At 45.2% G+C, this 13,759-nt stretch overlaps 1 protein-coding gene across 1 annotated transcript in view; it reads left to right on the top strand.

The window, feature by feature from the left end:
* The window catches only part of LIG3 (ligase III, DNA, ATP-dependent), a 14,371-nt gene extending 748 nt beyond the window's left edge, over positions 1 to 13,623 (top strand). Inside the window, 20 exon segments of the mRNA XM_010012083.1 lie at positions 20 to 157; positions 1,052 to 1,249; positions 1,683 to 1,834; positions 2,726 to 2,892; positions 3,554 to 3,631; positions 3,747 to 3,915; positions 4,559 to 4,714; positions 5,167 to 5,298; positions 6,012 to 6,091; positions 6,496 to 6,545; positions 6,548 to 6,583; positions 7,522 to 7,550; positions 7,552 to 7,599; positions 7,796 to 7,919; positions 8,085 to 8,227; positions 9,037 to 9,111; positions 9,966 to 10,112; positions 11,121 to 11,295; positions 12,123 to 12,214; positions 13,018 to 13,623. Coding sequence (XP_010010385.1) covers positions 20 to 157; positions 1,052 to 1,249; positions 1,683 to 1,834; positions 2,726 to 2,892; positions 3,554 to 3,631; positions 3,747 to 3,915; positions 4,559 to 4,714; positions 5,167 to 5,298; positions 6,012 to 6,091; positions 6,496 to 6,545; positions 6,548 to 6,583; positions 7,522 to 7,550; positions 7,552 to 7,599; positions 7,796 to 7,919; positions 8,085 to 8,227; positions 9,037 to 9,111; positions 9,966 to 10,112; positions 11,121 to 11,295; positions 12,123 to 12,214; positions 13,018 to 13,251 — 2,423 coding nt within the window. The 3' untranslated portion in view covers positions 13,252 to 13,623.
* The last annotated feature ends 136 nt before the right edge of the window (positions 13,624 to 13,759 follow it).

Genomic DNA, 13,759 nt, shown 5'->3' with positions numbered 1-13,759 from the left:
AAACCTTGCTGTTTTACAGAAGCTAATTCCAAGGCTGGAAGTACACCGAAGAAAAAAGTGATAGTCCAAGCTAAGCTCACTGCCACAGGACAACTAACTACAAAAGATCCATTAGGTCTCATCAATCCATCACCAAAGAAGTTCTCTGGCTTCACAGGTAAAGACTTAAGAAAGCGATTCTAGGAAATCCTTCTCTTCTAATATCAGCATCAGAGGTGTTTTAGCTTGGCTCGGGTAAGTAGTTTTTTGTCAGTAGAAGACAGTTTAGTTTTAATTACTGTTCTAAAATCTGTTTTGCCAAAAATGGTTAGTGCTTTCTTAGGCTGTTAGGCTTGAACTTGTAGTATTCCCAAGGGAACAAAGTTTATGTAGTAACCCACATTGTCAGGCTGACTTAGTCCACTGGCCACTTAATGCAACTGTGTAAGTCCAGACTAAAGATGCACCATGTGGAGCTCTAAATCTGTAGAAACTTGGTTGTGAGGGATTCCCAGTGGCAGTGTCCATGGAGAGGAAACCTGTTATTCCTCAGCAGCTTGTCCTGAGAAACCGCTGCCAGCAGGACAGTTGGTGTGTGAGCACTGACGTGTAGCTCTGAACCACCCAGAGCACTTACCTCCCTGTACACAGCTAGAGCTGGGAATGTGCAGGGGGGTTGGTATTGTAACAGAAGGAGGGGATGGGGACACTTTATCCCCCATTTTAGAAATATCTTGGAAAACATCTTGCTGTGAAGGGCAAAGGCCTGTAAAATAGAAATAAGAAGCGTCTGCCAACAGGAATTCCTTTTTACCAAGGATTGATCGTATTAGTTCAATAGAATTAAGGTCCAGAAGATTCTGGTATACTGTGAAGATCAAAACTAATGTAAAAATAGCTTAGGATATTTTTTAAGTCACAAATATTAGCATAGCACAGGTCATTCTGAAGCCCTGAAGCTTTGCCAGCACATTGGGGTTGTTCTTTTCAGCTTGCCAAGCAGAGGTAGCTTCAGCTGCAAAATTTGCATCATATATACTTGTTAAAAAGGCAACTTCTTATGTCTTTGCAGCCAAGCCAAAGAATTCAGACGATACCTCTGCAAACTCTTCCCACAAGTCCAGCCTGTCTGCAAAAAAATGTGATCCAAAGCACAAAGACTGCTTGTTGCGTGAGTTCAGGAAGGTCTGCGCCATGGTTGCCGAAAAGCCCAGCTATAATGTGAAAACACAGATCATCCAGGATTTCCTGAAGAAGGGATCTGGAGGAGGTAGGATTCCTGCTTGTCTTTTTCAGTGTATGAAAGCCCTCTCAAAATGAACCTCAAAGTATTACTTCAAAAGCAAGGGTGACGTAAAATCTGAATGCTGTGTGTTGTGATGGTTTCTGAACTATGGAGATAATGTTTGCAAAGTGAACTGTTTATCTCCATAATAAATTCAGACAAGAATGGCTCAGTCTAGAATCGTGGAGAACATTTGTAGGCGCTGCCAAACTTTGTCCTGGGGTCACATTTGGAGGGCAGTTGTGGGTGTTTCCTTTAAGGAAGCTCTCATGTGAAGCAGAACAGCATGGTGAAAAGAGGAAGCCCTGGCTGCAGATTTATCCCCAGGGTCATGCTAAGGGGGCACAACCAACCAGAGCCTGTGTGTGAAAACAAACTGTGCCACTTTCCAATGCTGTGTGCTGGTTTTTTTCCCCAGATGGCTTTCATGGTGATGTGTACCTGACCATTAAGCTGCTGTTACCAGGTGTCATTAAGATTGTTTACAACCTGAACGATAAGCAGATTGTAAAGCTCTTCAGCAGGATTTTTAACTGCAACCAAGAAGAAATGATCCGTGACCTGGAGCAGGTGAGTACAGACACGAGCTCTCTTCGTTTCTGCTCTTCAGTCCCTCAGCATGATAATGCTGTAATGAGGTTTTTAAACTCCTACTTGAAACACAGTTAGCTCGACTGTTAGAATGGGAGTTAGTTTGCTTTTTTTCCCCTTGTATAGCACTTTCTGCCATCTGGTACCTTTAGAAAAGAATGCTTGAATAGAAAACAACATATGAATTCAACTGCCAAACTTTAGAAAGCAAGACTGAAATATTTAGGCAATTTGGGCTGCATCTGCTTTGTCTAAACTGCTTTGTCGAGCATATTCCTGCATAACTGATTTATATTACACTTTTTGTAACATCACTTATCAAAACCTGTGATTCAATTAACAAATTGTTCCTGTGAGCTTAATTTGGTTCATAAAATTAATGTGCTCTCATACAATTGCAAATGCTCATGTGTGCATTTAATTCCTGTGCACAGGAGTTGGTAACAGACTGTGCACACTTCTGACTCATTGCAAGATGGAGAAAATAGGTGAATTAATGAAGCTAATTCTTACAGCTCTATTGTCTTGTTATATACTGTCTTCTAGTGACATCACTAGACTGTTTCACATCCTTGGATTTACAAGTGGATTCATCCTGAGGAAGTAAATGGTCTGTGATGCTGCAGCAGTGCAAAATAGAGCAATGGGATAATAGTGGTACTCTTACTTTCCTTTCTTTTGCAAATGAAACAGCTGAGAAGCTTTATTCTGTGTCATGGCAGATTTCTTCTAATGTTTGATTCCAACTCCTTCATGCAATCCCAGCATCATTCCTGTGGTTTATCCTACTTAGGGAAACATATTGAATCCTCAGTGACATTCCCATTCTGTAGCCTCTGATCCACACCCTTATTTTGTTTCTGGAGACAGGGAGATGTTTCCGAGACCATACGCCTCTTCTTTGAACAGAGCAAGTGTTGTCCTCCAGCAGCCAAAAGCCTCCTGACCATCCAGGAGGTAGATGAATTCCTCATCCAGCTATCAAAGCTCACTAAGGAAGATGACCAGCAAAGTGTGCTGCAGCGTATCACTCGCAGGTGAGCAAAGTAATCAGCCTCTGAAAGTTTGCCCTAAAACTGGGAGTAGTTATCAACAGATCTCAAGCTGGAACAGGTGAAAAACTCATCATAGCAGCAGAGACTGAACTCCATGTCTGCAAGCTGCTAGGTGTGGTTTGATTAAGACACCCTGACTGCCAGCCAGCAGTGAAGAACATGTATGGCTCCTGTTCATGCCAGAGAATTTCATTCTGGCCTGACAAGCCACTGTTCAGTCAGTACTAAACAAATTGCTTGCAAAACTACCTTAATGGGACTTAGCTGTTAATTAAGTTGCTGTACTTGGGTATGTTGGGAAAAGCCTTCAAGCCATTTAGACAGGTTGAAGATTCTTGGTCTGGCTCAGTCTGTGTTGATCTGATTTGAGGATGTTCCTATCACTTCCTTCTGATGCATTAATTAAGTGAACTTTGGAAAGTATGTTACCATTGAGGTAGAATTAATACAGGCATTCAAACATAAAGATGCTAAAAAGCTTTTTGGCTATTCTTTTGTGCCTCTGAGGTGTCACTGGTAACATTTCTTGTTTAATTTTAAACCCTCCAGGAGGGGAGGACCTTTTTTGATCAGTTTCTTTTTTTCAGCTGGCAAGTAATTCAGTTCAATGTCTGCCACTTCTGAATCTTGTCTCACATTTCAGATGTACGGGCAACGACCTGAAATGCATCATCAGGCTAATTAAGCATGACTTGAAAATGAATGCTGGAGCAAAGCATGTGTAAGTCTTACCTTTCGTTGTGAGAAACCCACCAGAAGTGGGCATTAGCCTCATAAGCCAGGAGCAGCAGAGCTGAGGTTGATCCATGTTTCCCCCTCTCCTCAATCTGTTGAAGGTTGGATGCTTTGGATCCCAACGCTTACGAAGCGTTCAAAGCTTCACGCAACCTCCAGGACGTGGTAGAGCGAGTCCTGAAGAACCAGCAGGAGGCTGAGAAGATGCCAGGTCTGAAGAAGACCCTCAGTGTGCAGGCCTCCCTGATGACCCCCGTGCAGCCCATGCTGGTAAGGCTGGCTCCCCTGCAATGGGCACCTTCAGCTGCCCAAGAGATGCAGTTCTCATATGCACTGTCACACCCTCACCTTTAGGAACCAGTAGATGGATAAGTGACTGTGTGTAATGTGAGCTAATACAGTGTGCAGTGCTGGTTTAATGCCACTGCAGAAAGTGTTTTCTACCAGGAGGCCAATAGTCAGTGTACTCAGTACTTGTACCTTCAGTGCCACTGGAGAAGCTAAAATCTTGACTTACTTTCAGTCCAGAAGTGACTTTTTTGTTTGCTGTCATTCCAGAAGTCCATCCTTTCCATAGAAATAGTGTAAGCTTTCAACTGCATTAGAGATTCAAATAAGTTTGGGGTTTTATTTGAACAGAGTTAAATATTTACTTTCCTGCTAAAGGCACAGTACTTACACCTTTAAGTATTTGGAGGACATAAGCACTGAAAAGCTGTAATTACCTGGGTATATGCAGATGATTCTAAGTAAATGAGTAATTAAGAAAAGGAAAACTTGGACTGGATATTAGAGACCCTGGACAAAAAGAGCTACAAGGAATTGTTAGTTCATGAACTTAACTAAGAGTAACTTCATCTTTTCATGTATGATCTGAGTGAGTTTGGAATTTGTCTCTCTCCACCTTCCTAAGGCTGAAGCCTGCAAGTCCATTGAGTATGCCATGAAGAAGTGCCCAAATGGCATGTATGCAGAGATCAAATACGATGGTGAGCGGGTGCAGGTCCATAAAAATGGAGATCATTTCAGCTACTTCAGCAGAAGCCTCAAGCCTGTCCTCCCACATAAAGTAAGCACCTATAAACCACCTCTCCTCTTGCACCAGCTCCTCTAGAAGCATGACTGAGTTTCACAACAGTTTCTATAAGCAGGGGGGGATACCTCCTGTTGTGGACTTTTCTAGTTTATGTAGACACACAGAATCTGGAAAAGCAACACTTCATAGAATTGTAATCAGTTTTGGTGGACATCCAGAGCTTGAAACTGAAGTTAAACTCTCTGCCCTAGAGTCCTCTTTACACACTGCATTTTGGGAGGCCTGATACCAGCTGGGTGATGTGCTATATTTGTTCAAGACTCACTTTTCTGTCTGTACACTGTACAGACTTCACCATAGTAGAAAGCAAAGCTAGTGCAGATATGCCTACACATGCCTCAGACACGCTTCTGGGAGAACCATCTGCACTGGAGTGAGTCCCTCTCTTCAGCCAGTGGATGTATTTTTCTTTCCTTTTCTCCAAGGTGGCCCATTTTAAGGACTTCATCCCTCAGGCTTTCCCTGGTGGGCAGAGTATGATCCTGGATTCAGAAGTTCTTCTGATTGACAACAAAACTGGCAAGCCACTTCCTTTTGGGACTCTTGGCGTGCACAAGGTAAATAAACTCCTTTGCTGTGGTTGGAGGCTGTTACTCTGCTGACTTCAACACACCAGCCTGGGATCTGTTATCACAGGATCATTTAAGAGATCTGGGGAAAAAATAAGATCCCCGAGAGGATATTAAGATATTAAAGAAAAGGTACTGCTCTAATTCAATAGACTTGATATTAATTTAGCAGGACAGTAAGAACACTTCAGCTCAAGATTAAGTATTAACAAACTCTTGGAAAACCTCGCAATTCTGTCATTGTTTGAGCAATGTGTGGCAGACTGGAACACCACAGTATGTCCGTGTGAATGTTGTCTGGTGCTTATATCTAGACTAAATGGTGGTGAGGAAGAGGACAGTAACATGAAAATTAAGCTCTAAGGGCTTTAACTTAAAGTAGCCATTAATCTGAAGTCTGGAATGCAGGTTGGTTTTTTGTTGTAGCAGTAGTGATGGATGGCCTCAAGTCATTAATATTTGTGGTGTAGTTTCCCTGTCACTGGGAAATTACCCTGTTTTAGTTTCTTTCTCTGCTTTGACAAATTCAGTCTAAATCTTAATTCTCAGAATAATTTTGTCTTTTAGAAGAGGCCTAAGCTGCTTGTAACTAAAAGATTATGGAGATAAAAATACATCCTTTTGTTTCTGTTATCTTTCTAAACCTGTATATTGCTGCTTGCTATGACTGCAGATTTCTTTTAATCGCTCTTGTCTTGCAGAAAGCTGCTTTCCAAGATGCCAACGTTTGTTTGTTTGTGTTTGACTGCATCTACTTCAATGATGTCAGCCTGATGGACAGGTATGTGTCTGCACTGTGTGAGTAGCCCAACCAGTTTGCCAGCATGAACCTGCCACAGAGGGAGAGGTTTATGTGGGCTGTTGAGCCTAGAAAATCCAGACAGCATGGGAGGATCCTTGCTGTGCTGAGGAGTTTCACTATGGAGCTCTACCTTGCTCTGCAGTTCCAAAATACCAGGATTAACTCTTATTTCAGTGAGCATGGTTCAGTGCCCAGCTCATCTGAAACAAAATGCATGCTTAACATAGAATTTCTGTTTTATAACTCGCTCCCTGGAGGAAAGGAAGAATTGATTGTCCTTTCTGGAACTCTGTAGGATAAATCATTTCATTCTCTAAATAGCTTTTCTCAATGTTCACATGACTGGTACTTGCTTGTCCTTAATTATCCAAACCTTCCTTCAGGCCTCTGTGTGAGCGTCGCAAGTTCCTCCACGATAACATGGTTGAAATCCCCAACCGGATCCTCTTCTCGGAGATGAAGCACGTCACAGTGAGCTCAGTGTTAAACTGCCTGGGTGGTGATCTCACTGCTTGCACTCCAGACACCCCACTGCTCCCTTACCACATGGCCTTCTGGCTAAGGCTGCAAATCCAGCCATCCCCTGCCGGTCAGGATGGTTCTAGTGTCTGTACAGGACTCCTTGAGCTAGTGGTGTTCAAGAACGCTGTGCCTGTGCTCCCATCTTGTCTCAATGCAACCACTTTACACAGTCATAACTTGCACAGCTTTTTCTTATCTCTTGGCTTCTTAATGATTTTGTACCCATCCTAACTTTGTTGTTAGGAGGAGCTAAATCCTGTTGTCACTTAGTCTGTACTGTACAATGCTGAGCTGTGGAGGAAGCCTGGAGTATGACTGAAGGGAGCTAGACTGCTTCTGGCAACTCCAAGTGCCACACAGCCCACATACCTCCTGAGTGCTAAAAAAAGCTGCATTCACACAGTAGCACACCTGGTTTTTCGTTTCATTGCTATGCACAAGCCCTATGTCCCATTATTTTTCCCCACTGCTACTGATTTCAGTAGCATCTTGGTTTTGGTGGAGAACACTTGGGCATTTGGGGCAGAGAAAGCATTTTGGGAAGAAGCAAAGAGGAGAGGAACCAAGGCAGCTGGATAGAGCATTAAGCAGACTGAGAAAATCTCACCTTAAAATACAGGACATACTTGGGATACAACCAGTATGGCTACCTCATCTCTGAGGCGTGTATTTAACTAACCAACCCTTCTTTGTTGGGACGTATTCCCAAATTAGTTACTGGATGTGCAGGAAAGAGAACACGTATGGGACTCTCCTTGGAAAAGTTTTTTATGAAGTTACCTCTCTGCAGCTGCTTTGGGTTTAGAGCACCACTGCTCCACATAGAAAGCCTGAAGACCACAGCCCTTTGACATTCTTGAGCTAACCACAATGCCTTTTCATTTCAGAAATCTTCTGATCTGGCAGATATGATCACCCGGGTCATCCGTGAGGGACTGGAAGGGCTGGTGTTGAAAGATACAAAGGCAGGTTCATGTTTACTCTTCACTGGGTATGCTGGGAATTGGGGGATATCAGATGAGATCTGTGGATGAAGCACACAGGTCCGACCACTGCTGTGCTCTTGCAGTGTGAAGCTGGATAAAAGCAGGGGCTGTTTGAGGAGGCAGCTGTCCCCCAGATGATCTTTGTGACTGAGGGTTCATGCCCTTTTCTGCACAGGGTAATTATGAACCAGGGAAGCGGCACTGGCTGAAGGTGAAGAAGGACTACCTAAATGAGGGTGCCATGGCTGACACGGCAGACCTGGTGGTGCTGGGAGCTTTCTATGGACAAGGCAGTAAAGGTAAATCTCTGGGGTTGATTTATGCTGATGCTGTGAAGCCATCACAAGCCCACGGTCCTTTGACACCCCAGAATGGAAAAGGGTTTTGGTTCATTACTTTGCTTTTTGAAAAGCTGTGGCATGTCCTGTAGAAGATGTGAACCACCCTGCTCTCCCCTCCTGCAGGTGGGATGATGTCCATCTTCCTCATGGGCTGCTATGATCCCAAGAGTGAGAAGTGGTGCACTGTGACCAAGTGTTCTGGTGGCCACGATGATGCCACCCTGGCACGTCTGCAGACAGAGCTGGATATGGTGAAGATCAGCAAGGTGAGAGGGGCTGTGGCATGGAGGTCATCAAGGACTGCTCAGCAAAGGGCTTCCTAAATGCCACTTCCCTGCTGAGCTACACCTGAGTGCTGGCTTCCTGCAGAACTCAAGTGCTCTGCTGGGAAGAGGCTCGATTAGTGGTAAAGCAGATAAATAGCTCTGACACCAGAGGGATGTAGGTGCAGCCAGCTCCCGTGAAGAGGCACTGCCTGAGATTAGACACTGAGTGGGAAGCCAAACACCATCTGTTTTCCTCCCAAGACTAAGTTTTATCGGGAGGAGCAGAGCAAGTGCCTTTGCTTTATTGCATATTGCATTGGTGAAGACAGTCACTAGATGGGGCTGTGGGTGAGAAATGCTCCGGTCAGGCTGTTCTGTGGCTGGACAACCTGACGTGGTGGAGTTGAGACACTGTGAGCGACTTATTCAGGGAGGAGTCTGACTTTTCAAGACTTGACAAATAAACAGCTGAATTTTTGACATTTACTTGCCATCCTGAAGGCCATTTGAATCTTAAAAGAGGGTAGTTTTATATGGATCACAGTTGGAGCACCAATGTTATTGTTACCTATGGAATGACAGTAATCAAGAGCTGCTACAGGTAGTTTGTGATTCTCTGGGTGAGATAAATGCTGCAGAGCAGTGTACTCTGCACTGCAGGCTGACAGGCTTCCTCCATACAAAGGCAACGTAATACCTTTGATACACTGCTCTGCTTCTGGGTTATCTTTCAGCCACTTCTTTTGTGGAAGTAGGTTCATACATGCTCATAAATGCTATCATTTTGGTTTTGTGGTTTTCATTAATAGGATCCCAGTAAAATTCCAAGGTGGCTGAAAATTAACAAAATCTACTACCCAGACTTCATTGTCCCAGATCCAAAGGTAAGTTACAGTCATTTAACTCTTTTCCAGCCTTGATATAGCAATTACTATACTTCATTTAAGTGTACAAACTGTCTCTATTACAATTACTCTTCATAGTTGGAACAGGAAATTAAGTGTTTATTTCTGCATCTTGCAGGTGTATTTGAGGCTAAGAGCTTCCTGAAGAGATCGTACCTGCAGCACTTCTGGGAGATACTTTTATGCATTAATTCCCTTCCAGAAGTGAACTCCCTTTAAATTTGAGGCATGAAAAATCTGACTTAAAACATTTGAAGCACAACTGTATCCCAAAAGTTGCTGGTTTACAGAGTTTATCAGTATGCCTTGTGCCATGTATGTCTGATAGGAAAGGTGCTATTTGGAAGTTGGCATTATGTGTTATGACTGTAGTGATAGGATAAAGGGTAATGGGTTAAGCTTAAAGATTTAGGTTGGTTATAAGGAAGTTCTTCTTCCCTGTGAGGGCGCTGAGGCGCTGGCACAGGGTGCCCAGAGAAGCTGTGGCTGCCCCATCCCTGGCAGTGTTCAAGGCCAGGTTGGACACAGGGGCTTGGAGCAACCTGCTCTAGTGGAAGGTGTCCCTGCCGGTGGCAGGGGGTTGGGACTGGATGAGCTTTAAGGTCCCTTCCAACCCGAACCAGTCTGGGATTCTATGATTAGTTGAGGATTTTTGACTCACAGAAAAATAAGTTTTTCTAATGAAGGTGACCAGGAAGGTGAGTTTGTGGCTATGGAATTGTGTGCTTGGGTGGCGAGGGGGGTTGTGGTAGGGGTAGAGGAATGCAGACATATCGAGTTAGCTCACGAGAGAACACAGGAATGTGACGTGGCTTCCTCAATCCTGTGTTTAGAAAGCCCCAGTGTGGGAGATCACAGGGGCTGAGTTCTCTAAAGCTGAAGCCCACACTGCAGACGGGATCTCCATTCGCTTCCCTCGCTGCACCCGCATTCGAGATGACAAAGACTGGAAGACAGCCACCAACCTCCAGCAGCTTAAGGTGAGTTACTGCAGTATGTCTGCAACATGTTGGAGAAGTTCTGACTGTAACAGTCTATATTTAAGAAGACATGTGGATAGCAGGGTATGCAGTGAAGACGTCTGCTGGCTGGGCCCTATGGTGGCACATCACACTTTCTGTTTAGTCTAGGCTCAGGCTGCTTGCTGGGTTATTCTGATGTGAATCTTATTCTTTCATGGGGCCTCTGAAGTGTTGTGCACTTTCAGGGAAGTCTGTGCTGGCAGCTGGTTGTATCAGCTCTTGTAACAGCCTTCATGGTGAGGCATTTCCTTCCTGGAAGAGCTGACCTTTATTCTCTTGTTTATGGTCATTCGGTCTCCCCTTAATTGCCGAGATTGAGGGAGGCATCTGGGAAGTGACATGAGGGAGCCTGGCCCAGTTCCAGGGCACAGGGGCCAAGTGGCAGGCAGCCAGGATCCCTGGGCTGCTCCTGCCCCACACAGCCTCCTGCACTGGGAAGCGGGTTGGCCTCCTGCCACCCCAACAGTAGCTCAGCTGCTCCTGAGCTCTGGTCTCAGGTCTCAGCCTAGTTATTGTCATTTGGGCTGTCTTCACACTGCCTACAGGCATCCTGGCAGCAGACAGAAGCACTTGTTTATACCATCGAAGCAAGGAGGGATTCTGGGTCCCTATGCAGGTGAAGGAGAGAAAGGTAAAATACCTTCTTCAGACAGACTGTTCCCTGTGAGCAGTGGGTGGTTTCAGGCTAGGAGCCAGGCTCTGAAGAGGTAGTCTGTCTTGCTCTGCAGCAGATGCTGTGAATGTGGCTTTTGGTACATCCCTGTATGGCTTCCCTTAATGTCAAGCAGCTGGGTGGAATGCAGAGAGCTTGGACAAAGTTGACAGGAAAATGGCTACAAAGAGGAAGAAAAAGTATTTGAGCAAACCTATCGGGGGGGACAAACTAGAGACCACACGTTACAGCTCACATCTAATGTCAGAGGTTTCCCTGTGGTTAAAGGCAGTGCTTTGTTTCTGGTGGGACAGGAGCTGTACCAACTCTCCAAAGAGAAGGCTGATTTCAGTGTTGCTGCTGGGGAGGAAGATGAGTCCACAGCTGGCAGCAGTGGAGAGAATGAGGGAAATTCCAGGTCTTCCACACCACACAGCACTATTAAAACTCCCCCAAGCAAGTCACCTGCAAAAGCCCAGAAGCCAGAAGGTAAGATAGTGCTTCTGGGAGAGGAAGCTCAGGGTGTGCTCTCTGCCTTTGGAGAGGCTGGCTCTGGATCTTTGCCTTCTGTCAGATACTTGAAGATCCAGTGGCAGCTCTGTTTACACCCTTGGTTTGGCCTCTGTTACTCGAGCACAGGCTGAAGAGCCACAGCTCTGAGCTGGGAGTGAGAAAAGATGGGAACAGCACTGATGATGCTGTTCAGGCAACTCAGTTGTCAATAAAAGCTCTTTGGGATTATATGCTGCTTAGAAACGGGTATCTTGAACCTAGCAGAGTCTGTTAGAGTTTGTACCAGAACTGCTTTGGAGTGATTCCTCTGGGACTGCAATCCCTTTAATCTGACTAGCTCAAGATCCTTAACAGAAGGTGTAAGACTGATCTGAACAGCAAACCTGCTGCTCCTGTTCCTGCAGATCTCGTGCTCCAGACATTTCTGGCCATGAACCAGTACTTAATTTTATTTGGCTGAAGTTCATGCATATAACAGGGCACCTGGGTGCAGGGGATCTCCAGGTAGTAAACTGCAGAGCTGTGAAATGAGTTTGCTTCACCAGTACTTTGTCACTGGGGAAGAACTGAGACACTGGTGCCAGCCAGGAGGGAAGGTGAACAGCAGCATCCTGGAAATGAGGGCAGGAACATGCCTCACACCATTTGCAGTACAAAGGTCTTGGTTACATTCTAATTCTGAGATTTTACAGAAAGAGGGGGGAAACTTTTCCCTTTTCCTCTCTTCACTCCTCTCCCCCCGCTTTAATACACAACCAGTATCTGGACAGAGAGCACAAATGACACAAGGTTTTTGTTTTTAGAGAGCAAAGCAGACATTGGATCCCCTCAAAAATCAGAAGAGAGACGAGGGGAGAAGAGGAAAGCATCTGAGATGGAAGACAATGGCAAAAAGGTATGGTCAGGTGGGCAGCAGCCACTTTGGCTGGCAGGGAGCTGAGGCACTTTCAGTTGTCTGTTCACTTTTGCCTTCCATCAGGAGAGTTTATAATCTTCCTACAGCAGCACCCTAACTTCAAATGACATGTAAAGGCAGAAATAGCAAGTCCCCTTGTAAAGGCAGCAGATGGCTGGTGCTCTCCTGTCTGCAGAGCTCCTGTAACTGGGTTTGTCGTGCTAAAGGACAATACTCTCTTCACCCACTGCCAGTGTCGTGCTCCACGAAGCGTTGAGCCTGCTGAGCATCTGCTTTTCCTGGCTGCTGCATATGGCAGAGTTGGGAGCTGCAGAAGGAGAGAACTGTCCTTTCTAGCCCATTGTGCAGCAAATTGTGGGAGTGGAGTAAGAGCCACTGAGCTGTAATTTCCTGATGAGCCTGGAACAGCTATTTTGATATAAACAGCAAGTTCTCCCCCAGGGTAGTTATGTTCTCCTGCTTTAACTAAGCATCAGCTTGTAAAGACAGAGACATTAAGATCATGTTTACTGGACCACATCAGCATCATCACTAAGGGGAATAATGGGATAATAATTCCCTTTAGCTGGGGCAGTGCTGTTCAGCTGGAACATCTGGCTTGCAGGGGAACCATGTGGGTGCTGCTCCTGTGTACGATTTAACAGCAGTCCAGTTATTAGGTGTGGGATTAGAATGAGAAGCTTGGGAACTGCAGATGGACTCATGCCTTCAAAGATTTTAGTGTCATTTCCAGACCAGCTTAATGGATTTATCAACCTGTGTCTCTCTTTCACAATCTGCAGGTACTGCTGGACATATTCACTGGTGTGAAGCTCTATCTATCGCCCTCTGTGAAGGACTTTGACAAAATCCAGCGGTATTTTATAGCATACGATGGGGACCTTGTGACAGAGTCTGACACAGCTTCAGCAACCCATGTTATCGGGGACATTGATGACAATCCTGGTGCTAAGCGTGTGTCTCCCAAGTGGATCTGGGAGTGCATCCGGAAGCAGAGGCTGGTAGCCCCATGCTAGCAATGGGGGGCAGCTGAGCAGTCCCCACACAAGAACTCCCTGAAGGTAACAGCTGAGAAGTAGGTAGGTGGAAGAAATGGTGAGATTCCTCTGTGGAGACATGGATAGAAATAAAGTGCCCAAGACCATCAGAGGTAGTTCTAAAGATCCATATGGAATCAATTAAAACAGCTCTCTGAAGAAGTGTCACTGCTGAATCCATTTTTCTGCCCATACTGCAGGCTGCTGCACTTACCCCAGTGCTGGTTTAGTCTCTGGGTTTTTAAAGTTTGGGTATTTTTATAGATAAATAAAACTGAAGCAGTTTCTCCTTTGCTGTCAGGACTCATTTTCCAAAAGTTGCTCTCTGGCTGGACAGGAACCCAGCCCATCAGCCGTGTGAAACTCCCAGCTGGGAATTGCTGCATGGCTACAACTCACATGAAGGATGCGTGTCCTGTTTTGCCTTTTCTTTCCTAGCACTCTGCACAGGTCTGTATCCGGGGGCAGTTTACACCTCTGCTGCAGG

Source organism: Nestor notabilis, unplaced genomic scaffold (assembly GCF_000696875.1).
Source record: "Nestor notabilis isolate BGI_N333 unplaced genomic scaffold, ASM69687v1 scaffold11833, whole genome shotgun sequence".
NCBI classification, from domain to species: domain Eukaryota; kingdom Metazoa; phylum Chordata; class Aves; order Psittaciformes; family Psittacidae; genus Nestor; species Nestor notabilis.
Note: the sequence above shows the minus strand (reverse complement) of the source record. Positions and strands in the feature narration are given on the sequence as shown.